General features: G+C 46.8%; 1 protein-coding gene across 2 annotated transcripts in view; it reads left to right on the top strand.

Annotated features, from left to right (window-relative positions):
• The first annotated feature begins 2,717 nt into the window (after positions 1-2,717).
• Positions 2,718-26,960, top strand: part of NCAN (neurocan) — a 58,394-nt gene continuing 34,151 nt past the window's right edge. For both annotated transcript variants that reach the window (XM_036741196.1, XM_036741195.1), the window contains exons 1-7: positions 2,718-2,791; positions 9,455-9,850; positions 11,402-11,576; positions 11,945-12,072; positions 12,348-12,641; positions 16,118-16,873; positions 20,305-21,663. In XM_036741196.1, the coding sequence (XP_036597091.1) occupies positions 2,719-2,791; positions 9,455-9,850; positions 11,402-11,576; positions 11,945-12,072; positions 12,348-12,641; positions 16,118-16,873; positions 20,305-21,663 (3,181 nt within the window). In that variant the 5' untranslated portion in view covers position 2,718. The remainder of the gene's footprint in view (positions 2,792-9,454; positions 9,851-11,401; positions 11,577-11,944; positions 12,073-12,347; positions 12,642-16,117; positions 16,874-20,304; positions 21,664-26,960) is intronic.

The raw sequence follows: 26,960 nt of genomic DNA, 5'->3' as shown, positions 1-26,960 counted from the left end.
CACTTATTGGAACTGTGTACAAAGGGTTTCAATATAGATTGGACTGAGTCACCTTTGAGGCCCCTTCCAGCTCTGAAATTCTATGAGAGCTGGAAAGGACCTTAGAACATGGAACACTGGTGCTTGAAGGGATCTTGGAGACCAAAACTAGTCCAGGGACTCTAGAACCCTTTAATGTCATGGACCCCTTTGCTATGGTGAAGCCTCTTCTCAGAATAATATTTTTAAGTGTGTAAAATGAAATACATAGAATTACAAAGGAAACAATTATAGTGAAATCCAATTATCAAATTTTTTTCAAGAGCACGGACTCCAAGTTGAAAACCTCTTAATCCAATGACTTCATTTTAGAAATGAGGGAATTGAGATCCAGGAGCACAGTGAGGCATTGACCCAAGGTCACACAGGGAGTTAATGGGAGAGAATGAGCAAGAGCTCAGGCCTCCTGATCCCCACCCCTATAGTTTTTTTCCATTCTACCATCCTGTCTAACCCCTTTCTAGGATTAGACATCTCTGAGTCTGGAGCTGAATTAGTTTCCTTATGGCTCTCTCTACACTTCCATGGTCCTTGCTTATCCCCCACTAAGCCAGTCTCCCTCTTCCCAACCAGTGTTTTTGTTGGCCACATCCTCTATAGGGCCCTGATGAATCAAAGGCTGCAGCCAGCTAGGGCTGGGGCTAGGACTGGTACCATCCATCTCCTGGATGGGCTGTCTGGGACATGGTGCAGCCTTCTTTGAGGGCTGGTAGGGAGAATTTTGGGGTCAGCTAGGTGGCATAGTAGATAGAGTACCAGACCTGGAGTAAGGAAGACCTGAGTTCAAATCTGACCTCAGGTACTTACTAGTTGTTTGACCCTGGGAAAATCACTTAATCTTGTTTGCCTCAGTTTCCTCATCTTTAAAACAAACTAGAGAAGGAAATGAGAAAATCACTCCTTTATCTTTGCCAAGAAAACCGCAAATGAGATTGCAAAGAATCAGACATGACTGAAACAACTGAACAACAAAAAGGGGGAAATTTTCAGAGGTCCTTGCCTCCAAAACTGGGACCCTGGATATGGGAAATCTTCAAGAGTCAGAGAGGTAGTTGAGAGGGGGTAGAAAAATGACTTTCTGGCTGTAGGGAGGATGTCATGACTTTCCCCAGGGCCCACCTCTTCCAGGAAGTCTGTAGCCACTCTTTTTAAAACAATAAGTTTTTATGTAAATCTTTGGTTTTTACATTGCCTAAAATTTCTCCTGTGTTCCTTTTCCTCCTTATGATCCATTCCACATAACAAATAATAATTTTTAGAAGAAAAAAATTAAAAAGAGAAAAACATCACCAAAACCTGTCAATACATTTCAAAAAACCTGAAAACACATGCAATAGTCCACACTTGTGGACCTCCTCCCCCATCTCTTCAAAAGAGTCGGGAGAGGAAGCACATTCACTTTTAAAATTGGACTGATTCACCATCTCAAAAGGATTAGCAAAAACCCTAGAGTGATCATTAATTTTAGGGCAGAGCATAGGCCCTGTCTGTCTATTACTCTGGGCAAGTGGGATCTGGGTTGTGGAGAAGATTTCATGTAGGATTTCTGGTCTAGGTCAACAAAAGTTTTCTTGACATCCCCTCAACCCCAGAGGACTTAGGTTGTGCCATGAGGAAACTAGGGTGCAGGATGGCATTGAATGGCAGAGTCAGGAAGCCAAAAAAAATAGATCCATAGAGACACAAGAAAGAAGAAAAGAGAGCAGGAAAGGTATGGAGCCTATAAGAAACACAGAGAGACTGAGACAGAGAGAGGTCAAGAAAGCTAGACAGACCTGGAAACAAAATAAGAGAGAGAGACCCAGAAAGAAAGAGACCTAGAAGATTAGACAAGGTATTTGGTGGGTTAGGGATGGAAAGAGAGACATTTCAAGGCAGATAATGGTTGTAGGGGGAGAGTGGAAACGGTGCTCCTCATTGCCCTGGAGATGGATTGTTGCTCATTATCTTAGAGAGGTGCATACACAGCACTGACCTTGACAGTACCTTCCGGAGCCAGCTTGCTTGAAATACAGTTTATTGAGATGATGAGGGTAGAGGAGATGGAGTGGATTGCCACTTTCTTCTTACAGAATAGTTGGGCATATCGTTGGACCTTGGGAACATTGTATGTAAGTAGTCTCGGCCTTGGGGGTTCCGTTGTGGAGACAAGAGGGTGGTGCTGTGCCCTAGTTGGGAGGACACTGCTATGTATATGGAGGGACTCAGGGACCCCTGTATGTGGAGAAAGTGGGCTAAGCCTTCAGGAATCACTCTTGTTATGTGTTTAGTTTGGGAGTGGGACAGAGCCCTGAGGATTCTGGGGATGGGATATGGAAATTATTCCTTGTGTTGTATTGGGAAAGGGGAGAAAATGGACCTGGATGCATTGTAATATAAAATCCCCTCCATAGAGAGGAATTGGACAAAGTTGTCCAGATGCTCTGGGACTGCATAGGGAGAGGAAGGTCACTTTGGGATGTTGTGAAAGGACACTGAGTCCATAGGGCTGTACCTTAGTCCGGAAGAGTCCACTTGGCCTCCACAGTAGGCCTTCTCCTGGCCTCATTTTGCTAGGAGAAGGCTCAGATCCAGCTGCCCCAGCCAGCCTATTGCTGGAAGGTTACTAACCAGGAGCTGAGATTGAGAGAAAGCTCATCTTTCCTCCTCTCTCCTCCTCCTTTTTATTCCAGGTTCAGGATGGGGAGCCCGTCTTTCTGGGCTGCCCGCAGCCTGCTGCTCCAGCTGTTACTGCTCTGGGCCTGGGGGCAGGGTAAGTTGGTACCTGGGGAAATGGGGAAGAACCAAGGGCAGAAAGGGGTGGGGAATCTTTGCCCATCCTCTGAGACTCTCTGTCTGCTCTCTTCCTTCCTGTGGCATTCTTTTCTTCCTTGGGTCACAAGTCTAGGATCTGACTGTGGGCTGGGTAAGGCCCAGGAGTCTTTGTAGATCTAGTCTGAATCCCGCTGTCCACTTTAGAGAGTCTCTAACCATTTGTTTGCCTGAGTTAAAGACCTCCATTGCTGCCTGTGTACCTTCTCCAATTCCATGATATGATTTCGAATTTTACCCCAAGTTCTGGCTTACACAGATCCTGTTTATTCCTTATTTGCAGGTTGCTTCCCTCATTAAACTGTGAGCTCCTTGAGAAAAGGAACTGCTTTTTCCTTCCTCTGCATCCCTAGTGCTTAGCATAGTCCTTAGCACATATAATAAATCCTTATAATAAGTCCTTAGCACTTAATAAATGCTTTTTGACTTGACTTCCCTCTCCCAGCCCACAAAGGTCCCCCTTGTGCTATGTCTAGACTTACTAACTTGTGGTGGGGACCTCCTTCCCAATGAGTTCCCAGGCCTGTTCTCAGGCAGCTTATTCCTGAGGCCCTAAATCCCATATCCAAATACTGCCCTTGTCGGTTGCCTGTAGCTACCACCATCCCATCTCTTTGCTTCATCATAGAGTTTAGACATAGATATTGATTTACAAAGAAAGAAAGAAAATGCTAGAAATGCTACATTGGCAAGAAAATAGGCTGCTTCTAAATATAGGCTGCATTTCTAACAGGCATATACTGAAAAAAAATTACACAAAATGACCATGCCCCCAGGTTGGATTTACTTTGAAAATTTAATATAGTATCTTGTACATGTATTAACAATTCTTTCTATTCATATAAAGATGGGGGTTTTGTTGATTGAAATGAATAAAACTCAGCTTGATTCTAGCTTCATTCAGGCTTTATACAAATCAGCTTTGGGGACAAGGGGTGGCCTTTATCAGGACCAACATAGTAATACCCAAAATTTAAAAGGAAATATGGGAAGCTATCCCTCAATATTCTCTACTCTCCTGCCTAATTTTCCTCCTAATCAGACTCTTACCCTCCCTCTCCTGGGAGGGTGGGAGACAGAAATGCTCAGACCTGCCCAGCTTCAGGGAGGGAAAGAAATGACCCTGTGAGGCCTCTGAAGCTGCCAGAGAATATACTTATGCAAATCTATTCAAACTTGCACATGTCCTCATTAACACTGTCATGCACCTGATAGACCCCTCCAGTGAAAGTCTCTGAGGGCTTGGAGGAGAGAAAAGGGGTGGAAATGGTGTTGGGGGGGCTGGGGGAGGAAACACCTAGCCTACCAGGTTGCAACAAGCCTACTATGATTGGTTACTGCCAGGACAGGGTATGCATAAGGAAAGGGTAAAGAGCAGGAATGGTCTTATTAATTCAACACATAATTAATGTATTTCCAACACAGAGACCTGTATTGAATGTTGGTGGAGATAAATAGTTTAGCTAAAACCTGGTCCCTGCCCTCTTGGAGCTTATGGTCGAGTAGAAGGGTGACATCCACGCAGATAGCTATAAAGTAAATGATAATTTTTAAAAAATATGTAATAATTTATATATCAAGTGATAAGTTAACGAGAGAGATGGAAAGTACTTAAGATCTGAGTGAGAAGGTCATTACTGACCAGAAGCATCAGGGGAGGCTTCATGGAGGAGGTGGCATTTCAGTTTGGCTTTAAAGGACAGATAGGCGTTAAGCACCTAAAGGGGACGGAGTATAAGGAATAGTGCGGATAAAGACACAACGGCAGAAGAGGCATGGAGCTCAGAGTACTTCAAAGAACGTCAAAGCTAGAAAGAAATTAAGAGCTTATCTAATCTTATCCCTTCCTTTCACAGAAATGAAAATATAGACCCAGAGAAGAGAAGGGATTAGATTCAAAACCAGGTTCACCTGATTGCTAGGCCTATGATCAAACACTGTGTTTAGACCCAGAGGGTCTTGGTTTAAATTCTGCTTCCTATTTAATAATAATGATAATAGCTAATATTTATATAGCACTTATTTAACACCAGGCACTGGGCTAAGTGCTCTACAAATATTATCTCATTTTATCCTTACAACAACCTTGGGAGGCAGATGCTATTTTATAATACCCATTTTACAGGTGAGGAAACTGAGGCAGACAGCAGTAGAGTGAGTTGCCCAGGACCACACAGCTATTAAGTATTTAAGGCCAGATTTGAACTCAATGCTCTATGCCCAGCACTCTATCCTCTGTGCCACCTAGCTGGCTAACAAGCCACTTAGCCTCTCAGGGCCTCAATTTTAGTCATCTGTAAAATGAGATTATCTCTGAGACCCCTTTCTGCTCTACCACATGGCCTCATCAATGGGCCCTGGGGACCTATCATCCAAAAGATGGCATTTTTCCTTCTTACTTCTCATGAGGTTATGGAGCCACAATAGCCCTGACTTGGAACCTTCATATGGCTCCTCTCCAGCTGGTGTTGATGGTCCTGCTCCTTGGCAGACTTCTCTACTGGTGGCATCTGTCTGGCTGCTCATTACTGTGTTAGCCAGTGAGGAGACAAACGTGGCTTCCAACCCATCCTGCCAGCAGCTCAGAGGGGCATTGCCTGTGCGTCGACCTCTAATTCCACTCACTTATCCTCAGCATCTTCCCTGTCCCTGGTACTGGTCTGAAAGCCTCCTAAGCATCACCTCCTGCCCCTCTGTCGAGGAATGATCTAGACCAGGGGTGGGGAACCTGCAGCCTCGAAGCCATATGCAGCCCTCTAGGTCTTCTGACTAAATCCAAACTTCACAGGACAAATCCATTTATTCATAGGATAACCTTTCTGTGAAGAGTAGGACAATACTGACATGGAGACGAGCAGTCTGGAGTTTCTTCTGAGCTGAAAAAGAATCTTACTCCACTTTACAGAAGCCAAGAATCAGCTCTCATCCCTATGTACAACTCTGTTCCTCTATATGAGATAGTCTGCAAAATATGGGGGTGGAACCCAGGATGGGAGCGTCTTTGTAAAGGGGAAAGTCCTAGACATTCCTAGCCTGGTCCCATGAATCCAAGGGATAGAGGCTTCAGGCAGGGTTGGCTCTCAGGACAGTAATAAAGAGAAAGGTGGGTAAGGAAAGCTCAGAGAGAGTAACCCTGTCCCCATAGATATTTCAATGATCCTATGAAATCGATTTAGAGCTAGATGCCTTAGAGACTGTTAAATTCAACCTCCTCTTTTTACATATAAAAAAACTAGGAATAAGAGACGTGTCTAGTGTCACATGGATAGTGTCTGAGGAAGAATTTGTGCTCTAGTCTTCCTGACTCTAGGCTTAGCACTATAGCCCAGCTCTGCCTTACCAGGGAAATCTTTGACCATGAGACCCTCAGAATTTCCCCCACTGGCCCAGGGCCCTTCTATCTAATAGTCTCTCAGCCCTAGTACCTTTGGGGATGGTACCCAGTTCGTCCCCAACAGCTTGTTGATGCATCTGAATTCTGGAAGGAGAGAAAGGGATATCATATCTCAATGACCAAAGAAACTCAGATTCTGCCCCAATTTTGCCACTGATTCAGTGGGTGACCTTGGCTAAATCATGCATGCCTCCTCTCAATTTCCTCGTCTGTAAAATGAAGAAATGGTCTAAGGTCCCTTCCAGATCTGACATTCTTTGATTTAAAAATCAGATAATCTATGTGAAAACATTTTGGAAGTAAGTATTTTGGGAACATTAAACCCTCTCCAAAAGTGAGGTGAACCCCAGTGAGGGCAGGACACTAAAATGAGTGCTCATAGCACTCGTATGGGTAGATATAACTAATTTTAGCCCCTAGTTATCAATAATAATTAGTTAAGGATGGGAGTCATCTATGGGAGCATCTTCTGCCCATCCTCTTCATCCCAGGTGAATGAGTCAGTAGCTCAGCCCTGCCCGCTCCCTCCTCACTCCCCAGCTGTCTTCTCTGCCTCTCCCTCACCCCTGCCCCAGTACAAGACTCAGAGATAATATCCTGGGGATATCCTAAGGTCTCTTTCCCTTCAACACAGAGTGGTGTTCTAGGGTCTCTGTGTCCTAAATTCCAAGGTCTCTTCTCCCACTTAACTGATTTGGTCTTTAAAAGTTGATTCAAGAGCATCTTCATGCTGCTTCCCCTGGGCCCTCCAATTACTAGCTACTGATGTGAGCATGGAGGATCCTGAGAAGGTTAGAGCTGGAAGGGTCCTCGGAGTTTATCTAGTCCAGCCCTCTTCCTTTTACAAATGAGACCTCTGAGGCCCACAGAGATCACACAACTCGTCCAAAGTCATTGTGTGACTTCCTCCTGGAGATGGAAGCTCCTGGCCCCAGCCTTAGTCGTGGCAAAGCCTGTGAGACAATTAGTTCCCAGTGGTGGATAGAACGCTAATGCTGGAGTTGGGAAATTAGCTGTGTGACTTTGGGTAAGTCACTTAACTTCTGCCTCGGTTTTGTTGTCTGTAAAATGGGGAGAAAAATGGCACCTACTTCCAAGGGTTGTTATGAGAATCAAATGAGATGGTGTTTGTGAAATGCTCTCTAAACTCTGGCTTACTGACATTCAAACACCAGCACTCTCCACTGTACCATGTTGCTTTTCAGGAAATAGTGGTAGGCTTGGAATCAAGAGAAACCTGGGTTCAAATCCTTATTCTGTCGCTCACTCATTATCAGAACTTGGGCAAGTCACCTACCCGAACCTCAATATCCAGCCTGAAAAGTAGGACTAGTAATATTTGTAATATCTATGTCAGGCATGGACGGCCTGTGTTCCGTACAATGAAGGGAATACCCATACTAAGGAGTTCAGTTAGAGCAGGGATCCCTCACCTATCTATGTGTCCTTCACCCCTTGGGCAGTCACTCAGAGAAAGCCTACAGATCCCCTTTCTCCGAATCACGTTTATAAATGCATGAAATAAGGAAAGAAGGAAACCAAAAAATTCTTTTCATTTAGTATTTTATTTTTCCCCAGTTACATGTTAAAAAAACAATTTTTAACATTCATTTTTAAAACTTTGAGTTCCAAATTCTCTCCCTCCCTTCTCCCCACCCCCTCTTATTGAGAAGACAAGCAATTCGATACAGGAAACATAAAATTTAGCACCTACTATGTGCTAGGCACTATACTAAGCCTTTTCAAGTATTATCTTATTTGATCTTTCCAACAACTCTGGGCAGTGGCTGCTGTTTTGATCCCCCTTTTTTGGTGAGGAAACTGAAGCAGACGGAGAGGTTGAGTGATTCGTCCAGGGTCACATAACTAGTGACTAGCCGAGGCTGGATCCGAACTCGAAGCTTCTTGATTTCAGGCCCAGCACTCTATCCACTGCACTACATAGTTACATAAGGTTATAAAGGAAACCAATTATATCGAATTGCAGTTTTCAAAATAGTTTAAAAACAAGTTTGTGACTCCTAGGTGATGAACCCCAAGCTTGATGAGATTACTGGCATATACTTACTTCACCAGCTTGTTGAAAGTGTTTTGTAAACTTTGCAATAAAAGCACCTACTATATGCCAGGCACCATGTTAAATGCGTTTCAAATATCATCTCATTTGAGCCTCACAACAACACTAGGAGACAGGTACTATTACTATCCCTATTTTGCAATTGAGGAAGCTGAGGCAGACAGGATTAAGTGACTTGCCCAGGGTCACACAGCTTGTAAGTGTCTGAGATCGCACTTGAACTCGGGTCTTCATGACTCCGAGGCCAGTGCTCCATCTACTGTACCACCTACCTGCCTCTGGTCATGTTATAAATGGTGTTAATAAGCACCTGGCATACTGATTTGCACATAGTAGGCATTCAATATAGCTAGGTCTTGATCAGAGTAAATAATGAATCCCCTGAAGTGATAGCATGTATTTGCACTATGCAACTTTCTAACTATGTAAACTATGGTTATTGGTTCCAGCTCAATAAAAACGTGCAATGCTAATTTGAATAATTTGGCCACTTCAGGGGATTTGTTATTCTAACTAACCAGGGCCTAACTGTAAATCTTTATTAAATTAAAAGTTAAGGAAATAGTAAAAAGAACACTGGTCCATCATGATTGCTGTTTTTGTTCAATCATGTCTGATACTTCGTGACTCCAAGGACGATATCATGCCAATACTGTCCATGGGGTTTTCTTGGCAAAGATACTTAATGGTTTACTATTTCCTTCTCTGGTGGATTAAGGTAAACAGAGCTTCAGTGACTTGCCCAGGATCACACAGCTAGTGAGTATCCGAGGTCACATTTGCACTCAGGTCTTCCTGAGTGTTGTATCCACAGAGCTCTATCCACTTTGCCACCTAGCTGCCTCCTTCATGATACATGGAGTCGCAGCCTAGCTCCAACATTCTACTTTGGGCAGGTCAGGATTTTGTTTCCTTGTCTATAAAATGAATGGCTTGAACTAAATGATTGCTTCCAGCTCTGATTTTTTTGTGTCCTAAGGGCCCATCAGTGATTCTTTGATACTGATTTCTATCGAATGAGGAAGGGGGTCAGGCATGTAGGGCCAGAGGGAATGTGGGAGTTGGGTCAAAGTACTTGACCTCTAGATTATATTTCAGCAAGACTAACATGGCTCTCATTTCTTCTGGCTCAGGAACCCAGGATGGTGAAGAAGTGATCCGAATTCAGAAGGTGACCCATGGTACGGTGCGGGCAGGGCTGGCAGAGCTGGTGGCCCTACCATGCCTCTTTGTTCTCCAACACCCACGGGAGCCTGGCCCTCCGCACGACCCAGCTCGGGTCAAGTGGACCAAGGTCCGGGCTGCCTCAGGCCAGAGGGTGGAACTACCAGTCCTGGTAGCCAAGGACAACGTGGTAAAGGTAGCACGTGGCTGGCAGGGCCGGGTGACACTGCCAGGATACCCCCAGGACCGTTCCAATGCCACCCTGGTGCTGGGGCCGCTGCGGGCCAGTGATGCTGGCCTCTACCGCTGCGAGGTAGTGACTGGCATTGAGGATGAACAGGACCTGCTCCCCCTGGAAGTGACTGGTCAGTACCTGGCTGGGGGGCTGCTGCGGGTGGCCATACTGGCCCTTTAGCCAGGGGCTAGAGGAAGCTCTGAGCAGTGGGAGACCCTTGGACAATGGAAAAGCAAACTGTTTCTTCTCCTTTCCTTCCTTCCTCCTCCCTCAGGTGCTCAGCAAAGGTAGGAAGGGGTCCTGCAGCCAAAATGTTCCCCCATCTTACTCCCCATCTCCCCTTACTACAAAGCAGGGAGAGGGAAAGCAGAAAGAGAGCAGGGAAGGCAGGAGACGTGAGATGAGACTGATATTACTCAGGGGTTTATCACCTCCACAGAGATGATAAACTGGCCGATAAGAGAAGGGCCTAGGAAGGAGGTAGTCAAAGCAGACTAGATTTGGCATTGCGAAATTATAGAATAATTATTACTGCCATTGTTAGTTACCACACCTGTGGTTTTATTAGTCCAGGGATCTCCCATTAGAGGGCCTCCCTCTAACACAGGCAACTCCTTTGCATTAAACATCTTAGAGAATTTCTCAGTGTCTGAGAGAGAACTTGAATCAGGATCTTCTCAACTCTCATGATATTCATAGAACCATAAAAATGAAATAGAGCCAGAACTTATGAAAATGAATGGAACAACGATAGAATAACGGAATACATGTGATTAATTATTTTGTACCATCTAACTCCCAGCCCTATGCAGATGACTTCCAGAACTAATTCTGTAGCCCTGACCCACATCTCCAGCTGCCTCTAGTACACAGGATTCTGAAATCAGAGCTCTAATAACCGGCATTTTTGTTTAGTGTTGTCCTAGAGCTGGAGAGATTTCAGCAGCCATCCAGTCGAATCTCTCATTTTACGGATGAGAAAACCAAGGCCCAGATTGGTTAGCTGGCTTGCCCAAAGTCACACTTAGGAAGCGGCATAAGCAGTCTTTGCACCAAGTCCTCTGACTCTGGAGTCAGCATTTTTTCCACTGTACTATGCTATCTCCACCAAGAGGGTCCAGTGGCACTGTAGACCCACCTTGTCCAAAACCAAGCTTGTTACTTTCCCCCAAAACCTGTTCCTTCTCCTGACTTTACTAACTCCATCAGTGGCCACCAGCATTTCCTTCTTCTCCCATGTGGGAGACCTTAGGAGAAAGGTTGGGGAGGACAGGTTCAGAGGGACTTGGAAAGCATGGAGCAAGCTGAAGGTCAGGCTTTATTGAAGCCACAATTTTGCAATGGGAGAGGGTGCTATATATAAGCAACTCAAACATACATGTGAGCCCGGCAGATACTGGAGTAACCCTAGTTTGGGAGGGGTTAATCCAGGCAGGCTTCCTGGAGGAGAGGAAAGCAGGCCCAAGTAGAGAGGTTTGCCCTGCTGATGAGAATGATGATGATGACAATGATAACTGACATAGATATAGGGTTTTAAGATTTGATAAGTGTATTATGTACATTATCACTGTGTCCTCCTAGTGGGAGATGCCCTTATGGGACTGAAGGTATAAAGTGTCAGTGATATCCCTGAGAGCCTTGCCCATAATATCCCTCTTCCATGCATCCCTTCATCCCCCAGGCGTTGTATTCCACTATCGGTCTTCCCTGGGCCGCTACACCTTGAGCTTCCAGGCAGCTCGAGAAGCCTGCCGCCGCAACTCTGCTGTCGTTGCGGCCCCCCGCCACCTGCAGGCTGCCTTTGAGGATGGCTATGACAACTGTGATGCTGGCTGGCTGTCAGACCGCAGTGTCCGGTGAGTGGGCCTGGGGAGTGGGAAAGCAGTAGCTTGGGCCCGCCCCCAGGGTGCTGCCTGGAGGTGGTGGTCAGGTGGACCTGATGACTTTGGAGAAATGGATGTTGGATCCTAGAACCTCAGAATCTCAGAGATGGAAGGGACTTTAGGGTTCATGTGCTGGCTCACTCAATGGTCATCTTCTTTATCCTTCTTCCTAACCTCTGTCCACCCACCTCAGGAAGGTGAGAAGGTAATATGAGCTCCAAAGGGTATGACTGACCTTTAAGCCGTGAAATCTTCTCATGCCTGTCTCTCTTACTCCAATATCCCAGGAGAGTGGGACACCGTAGCCATCAGCTCACTAACTAGAATTGGTCTGCTCTTAGGTATCCCATCACATTGTCCAGGCCTGGTTGTTATGGAGATCGAAACAGCCTCCCAGGGGTCCGCAGCTATGGCCACCGAGATCCTCACGAGCACTATGATGTTTATTGTTTTGCCCGAGAACTGAGAGGCAAGTATAAGACCTATCAATTCCAGTCCAATACTTACTATTGCTCACCCTAAGCCCATGCCATGACTGCCCACCCTGTGTTTCTCCTTCCCCTTGCAACCCAGAGAGCTAAAGCAACCTACCAAGATCGCATATAATGCAGATTGCCCAGCCCATCAGTTTAAAGGACTGAAAACTTCCTTCTCTGCCACTTCCCATACCACTCCTTCCATCTGGTTCATTTTGGGATGTCTGAGGGCCCAGGATGACCTTCATACTCCTGTTCCTTCTGGTAGGAGAAGTCTTCTATGTGTCACCACCCAGCCGACTCACATTATGGGGAGCCCGGGCTCAATGCCAGAGCCAGGGAGCAGTTCTGGCCACTGTGGGTCACCTCTACTTGGCCTGGCAGGAGGGCCTTGACCAATGCGACCCAGGCTGGCTGGCAGATGGCAGCGTTCGTTATCCCATTCAGACACCCAGGCGACGCTGTGGTGGTGAGGCTCCTGGGGTCCGGACCCTCTACAATTTCTCCAACCGTACCGGTTTTCCCGAACCCTCAGTCAAGTTTGATGCTTACTGCTACCGAGGTATGCATTCATTCAACAAACATGACATTCTGCTAAGTGCTTGGGCTCCAGAGATAAAAATGAAATCATACCCACTCTAAGGACATTGGGAGAGGGATTGGAAAAGGAGATAAGACAACAGGGGAGTACTCTGGCCCAGGGCAAAGTCTTACTTTCATTTTTCCTTCTACTCCCACCCATTTCTCCTGAAGAGGCAACTTCTAGACATCTTCTCTGGCTTCCTGCAAGCTGATAGACTATCGGGGGTACAATCCATTATTTATTTGGCTAAAATTTATGAATTTCCTCTCTAGATGGACTAATGATTTTCAACCTGTTCCCCTAATTCAAGCCTGAACCCTAATTCAAGAATGTGTCCCAATGCAGTCAGCTAGTTCTGAAATATGTGATGTTGGTCACATTTTAGGACTTGACCAGAGAGTGTAGGTGATTCATGGCAGCCCATCTCTACTCCTAGGAGCACAAAGACCCCAACATCCATCAGCTTTGTATCCAAACTGGTCTACTGAGGCAAAAGCCAGGGCTTCAGAGACTATCAGTCAGCCACTCAGCAAATGTTTATTATGCACCTACTATGTGGTATTTCATCCTGAAGGTGATAGGGAAGTCCTGGAGTTGTTTGAGTAGGGGAGTAACATGGTTAGCCCTGGAAGAACATTTTGACAACTGTGTTGAGGTTGTACTGGAATAAGGAGAGACTTGAGGCAGGCAGACCCACCAGTAGCTATTACAATAGTCCAGAGGTGAGATGATGAGGGCCTGCACCAGGGTGGTGGCAGCGTCAGAGGAGAGAACGGGGCATAGATGAGAGACTTTATGAAAGTAAAACCTACAGGCCTTGGCAATAGATTGGATATGGAGAGTGAGAGGTAGTGAGCAGCTGAGGATGACACCTAGGTTGAGAACCTGGGGGACAGAAAGATGGTGACACCCTCAACAGTAATAAAGAAGTTAGGAAGAAAGGAGGGCTTGGTGGGTGGGGAAGATAATGAATTCAGTTTCAGATATGTTGAGTTCAAGATATCAACTGAATATCCAAGTTTGAGATGTCCAAGACTGGGTTTTGTCCACCTCAGAGAAGGGGGAAAAGGTTATAGTTCCTCACCTCCTGCTTGTCCCACATGTAATGGGTCTTTCAGCAGTGACTGGGATAAAGGATAAGCAAACATCGGGAAAACTGGGAAATATGTGTCCATACAAGTTTCTAAGTTTCTCTGATCTTTTGTCCCAGTCACTTCCGGGAGGTCTCTTATGCCCAGAGTCACAGAATGTCTCAAGTGGTGACATTAGACCTTAGACTGCAGCATGTCAAAGCTGATTTTACAGAGGAGTAAACTGAGAGAAATGACTTGCCCAAAGTCACACAGCAAGTTAACGATAAACCAGGACAAAGAATCTTCCTGTCCTGATTACTAGTCCAGGCCTCGATAATGATGATGAACTAGATAGGTAGGTAGGTAGACAGACAAATGGATAGAGGTTTTGGTTCTTACAGCAACCCTGTGAGGTGCTATTATCATCCTCATTTTACAGATAAGGAAACTGAGGCAGACAGAGGTTAAGTGACTTACCCAGAGTCACACAGCTAGTAAGTGTCTGAGGTGGGATTTGAACTCAGGTCTTCCTGACTCCGGGCCCAGCATTCCATCCACTGTACCACCTAGCTGCTCACCCTCTGTACCATGGAAGACAAATCTGCAGTTTCCTGAAGCAAAAGAGTAGTTGAGGGGATCATAGGTTCATAGATGAGCACTGGAAGGGAGCCTGGACCTCCAGTTTACCCTGTATGTGTCTTACATATACACAGTTGTGTGTATGTTGTCTCCCAATTAGATTGTGAGCTCCTTGAGAGCAGGGACTGTTTTCACCTTTCTTTGTATCCCCAGTGCTTAGTACAGTGCCTGGCACATAGTAGGTACTTAACAAATGTCTTTTGACTGAGTAGAGGCCATCTAGTATAACTCACCCATTTTATAGTTGAGGAAAAGCCCATGGAGGCTAAGTGACTTGCCCAAGGTCACACAGGTAGTAAGGGTCAGAGATAAGACAGGGGAAGTAGATCTTTGTTTCTGGAGAAGGCAGACCCTGGATAGGGTGATCACCCTTCAGAGTCAGTGTGCCTAGAAAGTACAGCTGGCTTTGGGGACTAATCACTCTCTTTCCCCCTCACCCTTCAGCCCTGCACTATCAGGCTTGATTAAAGTGTAATTAAGGTTTATAATATGTCTTGTCCTGGCCCCCTGATAAAGGACCTTCTGCCTCCTGAGAGACCCTCTTTCTCACCCATCCCTCCCCACCCCTCATCTCCCAGCTGCCACCAAAGATAAGTGAGTATGTGATACAGTGAGGCCATGGGGAGAGAGAGGAAAGGCCATTGTTTCCTCTAGCTGAGGAGAGGATGGGATACAGAATGATCTCTCAAGGTTCTTCCCAGCCCTGACACAGTCTAGCTCTAAAGGCCCTCAAAGCTCTGACATCCTCTGTTCTAAGGGCCCTCCCAGCTCTGACATTCAGTGTTCTAAGGGCCCTCCCAGCTCTGACATTCTGTATTCTAAGGTCCTTTCCAGCTCTGACCTTGTACTTTCTGAGAGCTCTCCTCACTGACCTCCTGTGACATTCCCTGCCATAGAATCCAGGCCCCAGGCTTCTTACTGCTCCCCTTCTTCTCCCTCCCCCTACTTTCACCTCTCAGCTGCCAGCAAGCACCGTCTGCGCAGCTCACATTCCCTATTTTTGGCTGGAACAGAACATATTGGGACAGGATATATTTATCCCCATCCCTGCCTGCCTTGGTGGGGATCCACAGGTTCTGTTCCTGACTGGGATGTTTGGGGGAGGATTATTTGGGCTGAAGAAGAAAATACTGTCCTGTCCCCACCTTGTCTTCTCCCCTATCTACTCCTCCCCACCCCCAATCCAGCACAGGTTTTCATTCCTGCATTCCTAGTGTCTAAAAAGAGTGCCAGCATTGCCCCAGTCACCCCGGATGGAAACGCTAGTGTTCCCTGGGACTTCTTCCTTTCCCCCAGGCCCATGTCCAATCAGTCCTCAAATCTGTCAATTTTCCCTCTGTAATATCATTTTCATGCCTCCCTTCCTGCCCTTAAGGAGTCTCTGGTCTTGTCCACAACTAGGAAAAATCAGAGCTGCATCTGTTGACTCTAAAACCAATGCTTTCTTCACAGTAGCTAGTGGGACAGCTAGGTAGTAAAGTGGATAGAACACTGTGCTTGGAGTCAGAAAGACTTGGGTTCAAATCTAGTCAGTGCCTAACTGGGTGAGCCTGGGTAAGTCACTTTACTCTGCAAAAGTACACTTTTGCCTCTGCAGCCTCATCTGTAAAATGGAAATAACCTTATCACCTGCCTTGCAGGGTTGTTGTAAGGATTAAATGAAATTATAATTGTAAAGCGGTATGTTAATGTTGCTTAACAGTTCCAGCTGCTGAAGTCTTGGTGTTCCTGATTCTCTTACAGCCCATCACCCCACATCTCCACCCAGGTACCGGGATAACCCTGCTGCTGATGGGGAGGACCTAGGGGCTCTGTCTGCAGAGGATCTGCCCATCGCAGGCCAAGAGAATGTCTTGCCCCTGGACCCCCAGGAACCTCTGGTGTTCAGTGGGGTCCCTGCTGATGAACAGCCCCAGGATTCCTCCCTGCTTCCCAATGAGGCTGGGTCTGGAAAGGCAGGGGGGACTCCAGTTTCGTTCCCTGGGACGCCCTCCTTGGTCACAGCCAGGTCTCAGGGGCCAGAGGTGGCCAGACAAGAGGATCCATGGCTAAATATGGTAGATAGAACACCTATGCCTGGAGATTTCCAAGCAGAGACAGTCTTCCCAGAGGGCACAAAGACCCCACACTCAGCTGTGGTAGGGGCAGAAGGTGCCACCCCAAACCCCAGACTCACAGAGGACCTTAAATCCAAGGGGACTGTGGCACCTGCCACTGAAATGGGCATGGAGTCTGAGGCCCAGCCAGCGAGCAGCACTGCGGCAACTCCAGTGGGCACCACAGCCAGGAGGAGGGGGCTGAATGGACGGTACTTCCAGCAGCAGCTTCTGGAGCAAGCGACCTCTAAGATGGGGTGGGGCATCAGGACAGGCACAAGCCCCACTCCCCCAGGCACCAAGGAGGCCAGGAACCATGTGGAGTTGCCCTTAATCACAGCCACTAGGCCCATGCTGGGCCCCCAGAGCACTCTGTCCAATGAGGTGGACAGAGCCCACTCTAGTGAGTCTCTCACCCCAACCAGACCCCTAGGAGGGGACCCTGCAGCTGGAAATTCTCCAGAATCCCTCGAGACCAACACTTTTCCTGAGAAACCTCTCTAGGCAGCACCCTTGGGGAACCCTAGGTCTAAAGGGGGAGTCACACAATCTCAGAGTTAGAAGGGAACCCAGAGGACATCCAGTCCAACCTGTTTGTACCTCAAAAAATTCTCTTCTCTAGTGTCCCCAACAAAGGGTCATCCAGTGTCTACCCAAAGAGAGGGGATCTGCTACCTCCTAAGGAGCCCATTCCACTCTGGGAAAGCTCTAATTGTTAGGAAGTCTTCCCTGGAAGCAAGCCCAAATTTGCCTTTTTGCAAATTCTACTGATTGTTCTGCTTGCTGGGGCCAAGCAGAAAAAAAGTCTAGTTCCTCTTCTGAACTTCAGTTCTTCAGGGACCCAGACCACCCTTCCCCTCCCCTCCTCCTCCCCTAAGGTTTCTCCTCGGTAGGCCAAACACTCCACTTCTTCCAGAGCATCCTATTCTGACGTGATCTGGAGGCCCGTCACCATGTCGGTGGCTTTCTTCAGGAGGCCCTCCAGCTTCTCAGCTGTCTAAAGGCCAAGGAGTCAGGCGGAGTCAACTTCCCAAAGCCCTCTGAGAGCTCACAATGGTAGTGACAGGGTCCTGCAGTGCCTTCAGCCCTCTACGCACCCCGGCAGCTGTACTTTCCTTTAGTTAGAATGAAGAACAGGAGAGATATAACCCCATCTGAGGGGAGGCCTCTTTCTAGAAGGGTTCTGAGAGCACAGAATGTCAGAGCTGGGAGGAGCCTTAGAACGTAGTCTAAAGAATGTCCTGACTGGAAGGATTCCCTGAGATCATCCAGTCCAACCTTTTCATTCTACAGAGGAGGAGTCTGAGGCCCGGAGGGAAGCAGTGAATGGTCTGTGGACATTTTGGCCCCTGGAAAGCCATGGATGGATTAGATATAAAAGAGCTGTCCTCTCTGCTGGCATTGTATCTCTATCCACCTAGGGAGGGCTTGGGTCTGGGGGATGGAAAACCTTGGTTCTGCCCCTAGCTCTGTACTAACTTACAGCATGAGCAAATCACTTTGCCACTGGTACAAATGAGAGGGAAAAAACTAGAGTGTCCCTAAGGTCCCTTCCAGCTCTGATATTTTGTGGCCTTTCTGTGCCCAGATTAAGGTAAGTGGAGACAGAAAGGTCCCTTTCCTGAGGGAATTTGTGAAGAGGGAACTTGCCTGGGGCAGTGGTTGGTGAAGTGGCACCTGTGCCCTGTCACCTCCATCCAGATTGATGGAGAAGATACTTCTGTCTCCCAACCCACCCTCCAGTGTCAGAGGATTTGACTTCTCAGGGGAAGGGTGGCAGCCCAGGCCCAGCTGATGCTTTATTTTTCCACCTAAAAATAAATGTTTTGTGGAGGTAGCTCGTTAAAACTAGAACTGCAGATTGTAGCAAGCCATTAAGTTTTATAGGGGAAGCCATCAAGAGGACACTCAAGAGAGCTGGCACCTGCAGGGATGTAGGGCTTACCTAATCCGTTCGTCATCTCCTTCTCAACCAGACACATCCCATGTGAACTGGTGTCTGAGCCTTGCTCCCCATCCCCCACCCACCACTTCAACAGCTTCCCCAAATGCTTTTTCTTTGGGGACCCAGTGAAGTACTCCTGGGTCAGGAAGCCATCAGTCAGAATACCCCAGTTCTGCTACTTATTATCAGTAAGAACTCTGAGCATGCCATTCTCCCTCTGGGTCTTCATTTCTCCATCTGTAAATAAAAGGGTTGGGCCACATGGTCTCCAGCTCTGACATTCTACTCTCAAAGGTAATCTGGTGCCCTGAGAAGAGTATTGGTTTTAGAGTTGGGTGTCTGAGGCTTAGAGCCCAGCTCCAGCACTTGTGACCTTGGACTCTCTCTAGCCCTCATCATCTGTTAAATGAGGGGCGTTGAACTGGATGACCTGCAGCATCCCTTCCCACTTGAAAGCTCGGAGCCTAAGGCCCCCTGTAAATCTGATATTCAGCAATCCTTCCCATCCTCAAAGGCATCTGTGACCCGATGGGCTTGGATACTTCTTCCAACACTCTGCCCATAATTTTTCAGAGGGGAACTTGGCCTTCCCTCCTGCCATTTGGGTGAAGTTGGGAAGGACCTGGGGGAAGAGGAAATCATGGAAGGATTTAGGTCCAGGTTCCTGGGGAACTGAGAATCTAGGGGATGTCAGGGAAGGGTAGCTCTGAGAGAGACCACATAGCTGAAAGAGGGGGCCTTCCTTCCATGGCATTGGGCATGAGAAAGGAAATGCTTCTTTGTTCTCGGGTTGGATGGGGCGGGGGGGGGCGAGGAATGGTGGGTGGCAGATCCTAAGATGTATATCTGGGAAAATGAAGCCCCATTCCCATAGCTAAGCCCTAAGGAAAGCCAATCAATGTTTCCCCACCCTCTGATCCCTGCCCCATTCTGCCTTAGCTTACAGATGGTCTCAGTTCTCACCATAAAAGCCCACTTTGGAGCTGGGATCCAAGTGTCCTGAAAGCCAGCTCTCCCCTTCTCTTCCCTCCCTCACAGTAGACGGTGAGACCCCAGGGCAGCTGTCTCCACTCCCCACCCCCTTTCTACCACAGCTTACTGCTTCCATGGCAACCTGCAGGGGCTGGGATTGGTTGGCGCTCTCTAGATCTTCTAAAACCCAAAGCCAACCTTGGACTTCTCATGGCCCAGTCCCTGAGGTGGAAACATTTTACCTGCCATGAGGAGCCACAGAGACCAAAAGCCATGGTCCCGGAAGGGCAGCTGTTTAATCCTATTATTAAAAATAATATGGATAACTCTCATTGCTATAGCATGGAAGTTCTTAACCTTTCCTATGTCTGTGCTTTTAAAGGCATAAAATACAATACATAGGATTACAAAGGAAATTTAAAAATTAGAGGAAAGGAAGATGTAATTTTTTCCTATCCAAGTTCACAGGTCCCCTGAGATCTATTCACAGACCCTAAGGTAAGAACCCCTGACATGGCGCTTTTAGGTTTGCGAAAAGTTTTCTTTAAAAAAAAGAAGAAGAAGAAGAAGCCCCAAGCGCAACTCAGGTAGTGTACCTGTTATGCTTATAGCTGTTTTACAAACGAGGAGCTTGAGACTCAGAGTGGTAATATGACGCCCAAAGTTACCTAACGCAGAAGCACCAGGATCTCCTCCACTATGCCCTGTTGTCTGAATTGTGAGATCACCCTGTCCCCAGATCCCAGCTGGATTAAAAACAGGGGGAGCTCCCAGGGATGTGGCTAAAGCAGAGTAGGAAGGGACTGGCCAAGAGGAAAATAGCTCCCTTGTGGTGGGGTCCCCCTGACTGACAATGCCAAGCTTTGACCAGTTGGGCATCCCTACCTCTAACCTGCTACATGGTATTTTTATTGTAGGCTCTTCAGGAATCCAGAGGGAGGGAAGCCCACTGAGCCCCAACTCTGTGCCATCACCAGCCCCCAAGAAAAAAGAAGATGCCTATCCTGGGAGTCAGGATGGCACCCAGAACCCCGAACAGGGAACCTCAGGCCCCAACAAAGAGCCTCACGTGGTCATAGAGCCAGGAGACCCCGAAGACTCTTCAGGGGAGGCCCATGGTGTCAGGGATATGCCTGTCTTGGCCATGCTCCGGGCCCCCAAACCACCCTTAATGTCTCTGCCCACACCAACCCTGGACACTTATCTCTCTGTCAGTGCCAGAGATGACATGGGTCTGTCTCTGTATGGTGGAACCACAGCTGCCCCAGAAGTACTCCACAGCCCTTTTTCCCCCTACACTGACTGGCCAATCGAAGGGAGAGACATCTCAGGAGGGACTGAGATTAAACCAGAGATAAATGGGACTGAGCCACTTGCACCATCCATATTCCCTGGCCCCAAGCCCCAGGATAAAGGAGATCTAGAGACTGATTCCTGGTCCCTGACTATAGGGTGGGACAGCCAGCAGCTTGAGCAAGGCCAAGAGGTTAACCCAACTGAATATGCTGGACGTCATGAGACCTTGGGGCCAGGGACCATCTCACCAAATGGAGAAGACACTCCCTCCCCAAGTCCAGGATCTGGTCTCTTGTTGCATCAGGACCCAACTGCCCAACTTAAGATTTTGGAGGAGTCTAAAGGAATAGAGAAGTTTAATTTCTACACATCCATTCCTTCTCCTGCTCCAGTCCTGGGAAGTCAGAGCCCACAGCCCAAGGCTGACCCTGAAGAATCAGCCAGGACCAGTGAACCTAAGTCTCAAGAGAAGTCTAAGGTAGCAACCTCCTCACCCCAGCCAGCTTCTGAAGCTGGGCAATCCCTTGAGCTGCCCTCTACTACAATGCATCCAGCCAGCCCAGCCTCCGCTCAGGAAGGGAGCCCCTTGGGAGAGGGTGTCTTTTTGCCCTGGATACCAGGAGCCTCAACCCTGGCCAAGAAAGATTGGGCCACCCCTTCCACTCCAGAGCCAGAAGGTGATGACACCTCTGGAGAGGGGCAGAAGGGAGCTTTGTGGGAGGCCTCCCAGACCCTGGTTCCCTTACTGCCTGGCCTACTGGAAGAGAGAGAGCCAACCACAGATACTACCCTTCACATACAAAGGCACAGGCTTCAGGTCCTAGAGATTCCTGACCCCCAGGAGATTGGACCAAGCTCTGCTTTGGACGCAGGGGCTCAGGCTCTCGGAGAGGCTGGGAGTGGAGAGGAGGCATCGATAATGGGGGAATTGGAAAGTGGATCATGGGCTGGGGACAGCAACCGGAGCAGCAGCGAGGAAGGTAAGTACTGAACCAGAGGCAGAAAGAAGGGTGCCCTCCCCAGAGGCAGGCAGCAAGCTCTGAGGTTGTAGGGGGAGGAACCCATGTGTGGCCAGCATTTGGTTGGAGTCCATTGTCCTCTGTGCTGCTTCTGCCCAGCTCTGGCAAGGTGTGCTTTCTAGGTTACTGGTGTTTCTGATTCATTCATGCTACAGCTCACAGAAGCACTCTGGAACCAGAAAGAGCCATATGAATGTCAATCACCACTAACCCTCCAATACATTAGCCTCCAATTACCTACTATAGCATGGAAGTGACTCTGGGCTCTCAAAAGCTAGGCCAGCAGAGCATAAGCCCTGATCGAGAACAGGGACTGGACCTATCATTTCATTGGCATGGGGAACTGTCTGGTTAGAAAACTCTCTGGACCAATACAAGTCAGCACCTTTTCTGCAATTTAATCTTAGGTGCCTAGAACAGAGGCTAAGTGACTTGTCCAGTTCCTCAGAGGGCAGCTAGAGGGCACTGCAGTGGATAGAGCACTTACTAGCTAGGTGACCCTGGGCAAGTCACTTAACCCTGTATGCCTCGGTTTCCTCATCTGTAAAATGAGCTGGAGAAGGAAATGGCAAACCACTCTAGTATCTCTGCCAAAAAAACACCAAATGGGGTCATAAAAAGTCAGACACAACTGAAACAATGACACACAACCAGCTCCACAGGGTCAGGACTTCAACCTATGTCTTCCTGTCTTTATGACTGGCTCCCTATCCACTATGCCACACTATAAGTTCTGGCAGATCCTCAAAGTTTTGAGCATTGGATGGTACGTGCTGTGTCCAAGAGACAGCCCTAAGTTCAGAGAGGTTCACCATCAGAGAGGTGAACTCCAGGTGATGGTATCTTTTTAGCCACATAAGCCCATGAAATAATCTACAAAGGCATGGAGGAGTTTTGGCCCAGTCCTGGTAGAGAGACTATCGACACTGATAAGACCGGAGGTCCTTAAAGTATCATATGGATGTATGAGCTTTGGCAGTCAAGAACTGAGTTGGATTCTGAGTAAGCCCTAGGGTTCTGGCCAGTGATCCCACTCTCTAAGCCCTAAACTCTTTTAATCCTCCCACCAAGGTCTCATTATTCATGATGCTCATCTTTAGGACTACACCCTTTTTCAGGTTCTCTCTCACCCTAGACCATCAAAGACCAAGACAAGCTTGATCTAGAGACTGAGGCCATGAATAGAACTAGATTGTCACATGTTGGCCTTGTCACAGATAGGTTTGTGTTTTACAGCTGGTGAGCTTAGATTCCATAATGAACTAACTGATCAGCCTGCCTACCAAGGGGCAGGACACCAACCTATAGGAGGTATTGGGTTCTGATATATTGACTGACTTCTCTGCAGTCACTGCTACTGGGAAGAGCTGCTCAAGCCAAAGGATGGGAATCAGGAGACTTGAGTTCTAGCCCTAGGGTTTTTCTGTTGTTTTTTAATTGATTTCTCCTAATCAGCAAAAATCTGCCTTCTTTCTATTTAGTCTATTCTAATTTTCAGAGAGTTTGTTGCTTGGGCAAGGTTTTGAACCTCTTGTGCCAAGTTGCTAAATTCCTTTCCAATTCTTTCTTCCATCTCTCATTTCTTTTCTATTTTTTTCTTCTAGCACTCTCATTTCATTTATAAAAAATATTTTAAACTCTTTTTAAAAAACTCCTGCTTTATCTCTTCCAGGAATTCTAGTTGAATTTGTGCCCAAGCTGTGATTTTCTTTGAGGCTTTGCTTGTAGATATTTTGGAGTCATTCTCTTCTGGGTTTATGTCTTGAGCATCCCTGTCACCATAATAGCTTTTTTATGATGGGATTCTTTTTTTGTTTGCTCAGTCATCCAGCCTGCTTCCTGACTTTTTCAAGGTTCTGCTCACTTTTGGAGGGAATATCTGGGTTGGTCCTACTGCTGTTTTCTTGGAGTGTTGAGCATTGTGTCATTCCAGGATCTCAGGGACAGCTCAGGCTGGAAACCTGGAAATGTTCAGTTCTCTCATTTGTCTGATCCACGGCAAGTTTGATCACTGTCCCTTTGGTTTGAACTTTGCAAGTTGCCAACCCAGGCTTGGTCTGAGCAACAAGCCTGTGGGCTTGCCTCCTTTGGAGTTTCAGTAGACTGCTGTTAAATTCAGCCACTATCAATCAGCCAGCTGGAAAGCTTTACTGGTTCATAGTGACAGAGCTAGTCTTCCCTTTGGTTTTGGATTCCTTCCTTGGTTATCCTCTATAGGCTTCAAACTGGGCTAAAGGTTGGATCTGAGACCCAGCTATTATTTGCTGCTATTTGCTTATGAACTCACTTCTCACTCAATATACAGCCTAGGGACTTGCAACAGCTGATCACCTAGGAGCACCATGGTCCTTCCTCAGTATGCCTTGGATCTATGAGCTGGAACTAGGTAGCGAGTAGCAAAGCTGCCAATTGGCACCTACCCTGTACCTCGCATGAGGTCAAGGCACAAGGTTTGGGACCTTGTCTTGCTAGAGTACACAGCTTCTATCTTCCTTCAGCCTTTGGGCACTGGAATGTTTCATGTGGGCTTGCGCTCTTGGCCAGACCCTGACCCCATCATCCACAGTCTTCTCTATCTGTCTCTCTGCCAACCTGGACTAGAAAACTGATTCACTGCGATTTTTTCTTGGATTTCTTAGTCAGGATTCAGTCTGATGTGTTTTCTAGATTTTTTTTGGCAGAATTTTGTTGGGAGGAATTTCTCAATGTACTTATTCCTGCTGCTTTGCTATCTTGGCTCTGCCTCTACAGCCCCCCTTCCAGTCCTTTCCTCACTCTGTGACCTTCCACGTGTTATTTCCCCTGTCTGAGCCTTACTTTCCTTGTTTTATGCTTCAGATGTTTTAATTTTGGGGAGAAAATCAGAGATCTCTAAAGCTTAGAATTCCTCAGGACCTTTGACATCACATCAACTATCAGGTGGAAGATTGGCAGCATCTAAGCAGAGGGAGGTCTCTCCCTCCACACCAAGGGATTCATTTTTATAGAATATTAAATCTCAAAACTAAAAGGGACCTCAGAGGGGATCTAGAACCACCACCTTCTCAGCACAGGCATTCTCTACACGGTATCTCTGACATCCAAGTTCTAGTTACAAGGAGCTCAGCATCTCCACAAAGGCAGTCCATTTGGAATCCCAGAATTCTAAGGCTGAAAGGGCACTCAGAGGTCATCGATATATGGACTGGTCTCCAGTTCCCTTGCAATGCTGGTGGCTTTCCTATGGATGGTCTCCACTTTTTTAGTATTCATCCTAAAAGAAGTACCTAGAGTTGTACAGAATGTTCCAGATGCAATATAACCAAGGAAAAATACATATGGCCAAATTGGAATTTTCTCTATTTTGTAGGTCAGAATGTAACCTAGGTAACTGGGAGGATGATGATGCCCTCAACAGTGATAGAGGGAGGGTTTAGGAGAAAAGATAATGAATTCAGTTTTGGACATGTTGAGTTTAAGGTGTCTACAGAACATCCAATTTGAGATGTCCAATAGATAGCTGGAGATATGATACTGAAGGTCAGCAGAGAGATTAGGGCTGGATAAATATATATGAGAATCATCCGCAGGACTGAGACAGGTGTGACCAGGAGATAGTGGCAGAGGGCATCTGGATAATGTGAGATGAGGAGAAGGGGAGAAGAGGGAGATCTCAGCAAAAGGTTTCATTTGTTTTCCAGTAAAATATGAGGCAAAATATTCAGTTAAGAAGGTGGAAAGAAAAGATCCAAGGGAGTTTTGAGGAGGGATAAAAGAAGTTTGGAAGAGCCCTGTGGTAAATGAGATAGTGAATTGATTAGGGAGGTGTAAAAGGATTGCCTTGCAATGGTGAGGGCCCAGTTTAGATTATGTAACATCAAGTTGTAGCAGACCCAGTCAACATGGTTTCATGATTTCTTCCACCTTCATTCAGCAGCATGTTCATATGACAACACTATAATCCATCCCACATCTCTCCATCTTGTCCACATGAGAGACTTCATCAAATGCTTTACTAAAATACAGATATCTACAGCATTTCCCTGATTTATCAAAAAGCATTTATTAAGCAGCTACTGTATACACACCAGGCATTGGGCTAAGTGCTGGAGTTACAAAGAAAGGAAAAAAGAATCCTTGCTGTCAAGGAGCTCACAGTCTAAAGGGGGAAATAACATGAAAACCACTATGTATAAACAAGCTATGTACAGAATAAACTGGAGATAATCCACAAATCACTTGCATTAGAGGGAATCAGGAAAGGCTTCTTGTAGAATGCTGGATTTTAGCTGAGACTTGAAGGAAGCCAGGGAAGTCAGGAGATGGAGAAGAGAAGGGAGAGAATTCTGGACATGAAGGACAGCCAATGAAAATACTCGGGAGTCTGGAGCTGGAGTGTCTTGTTTAAGGAAAAGCCAGGAGGCCAGTGTCACTAAACTGAAGAATACACGGAGGAGAGCAGGGTGTAAGAAAATCAGAAAGGTGGAAGGGGACCAGGTCATAAAGCGCTTTGAACAATCAACAGGAGATTTTATATTTGATCCTGGAGGTGATAGGGAGTCACTGGAATTTTTTGAGTAGGGGGTTACTGATGTGGTAACTAGGGAAAAAATTAAAAAGGGAATGAGGCTAACCTAACAGGACGTGTTCTCAATGAAATTCTAGTGACTCAGTGATCACCACTTCCTTTTCAAACTGATCACTCTTCATACCTTTAACAATGTGCTCTAGGATTTATAAGAGAAGTCAAGCTCAACCTGCCAGCAGTTTTTAGATTCTCCTCTCCCTACTTTCATAAATTAGGACAACCTTTGTCCTTGTCCAGCCCTCTTCTGCTCTCTAAGATTTTTCATAAATTACTGACAGTGACTCAGCAATCACACCCTCTAGTTCTCTTGGTACTATGAGCTGTACTTCATTTGTCAAGGCCTGAGGGGTTGGACTTTTCAAGGGCAGCTAGCTGACTTAGGAGCCTGATGGAGTGGAAAAAGGCCTGGATTTGGAAGTCAGAGGACCCGAGGTCAAATATAGGCATTTACCATCTGGGTGTCTTTGGAATATTTGCCACCTCTCTGGGCCTCAGTTTCCTCCACTGTAAAGTGAGGGGGTTGGACTCTATGATCTCTAAGGTACCTTTTAGTTTTTAATCTATGATCCTACTATCTCTTTAGTTATCTGGAGGATTAACTCCATATTAGTCATTTTTGCTCTGCCCTTTCCAGTCCAAAGAGCATTCTCCTTAGCAGAGCAAACAGAAGCCAAATAAGGATTGGGCAGCT

Source organism: Trichosurus vulpecula, chromosome 1, assembly GCF_011100635.1.
Source record: "Trichosurus vulpecula isolate mTriVul1 chromosome 1, mTriVul1.pri, whole genome shotgun sequence".
In the NCBI taxonomy this organism is placed as follows: Eukaryota; Metazoa; Chordata; class Mammalia; order Diprotodontia; family Phalangeridae; genus Trichosurus; species Trichosurus vulpecula.
Note: the sequence above shows the minus strand (reverse complement) of the source record. Positions and strands in the feature narration are given on the sequence as shown.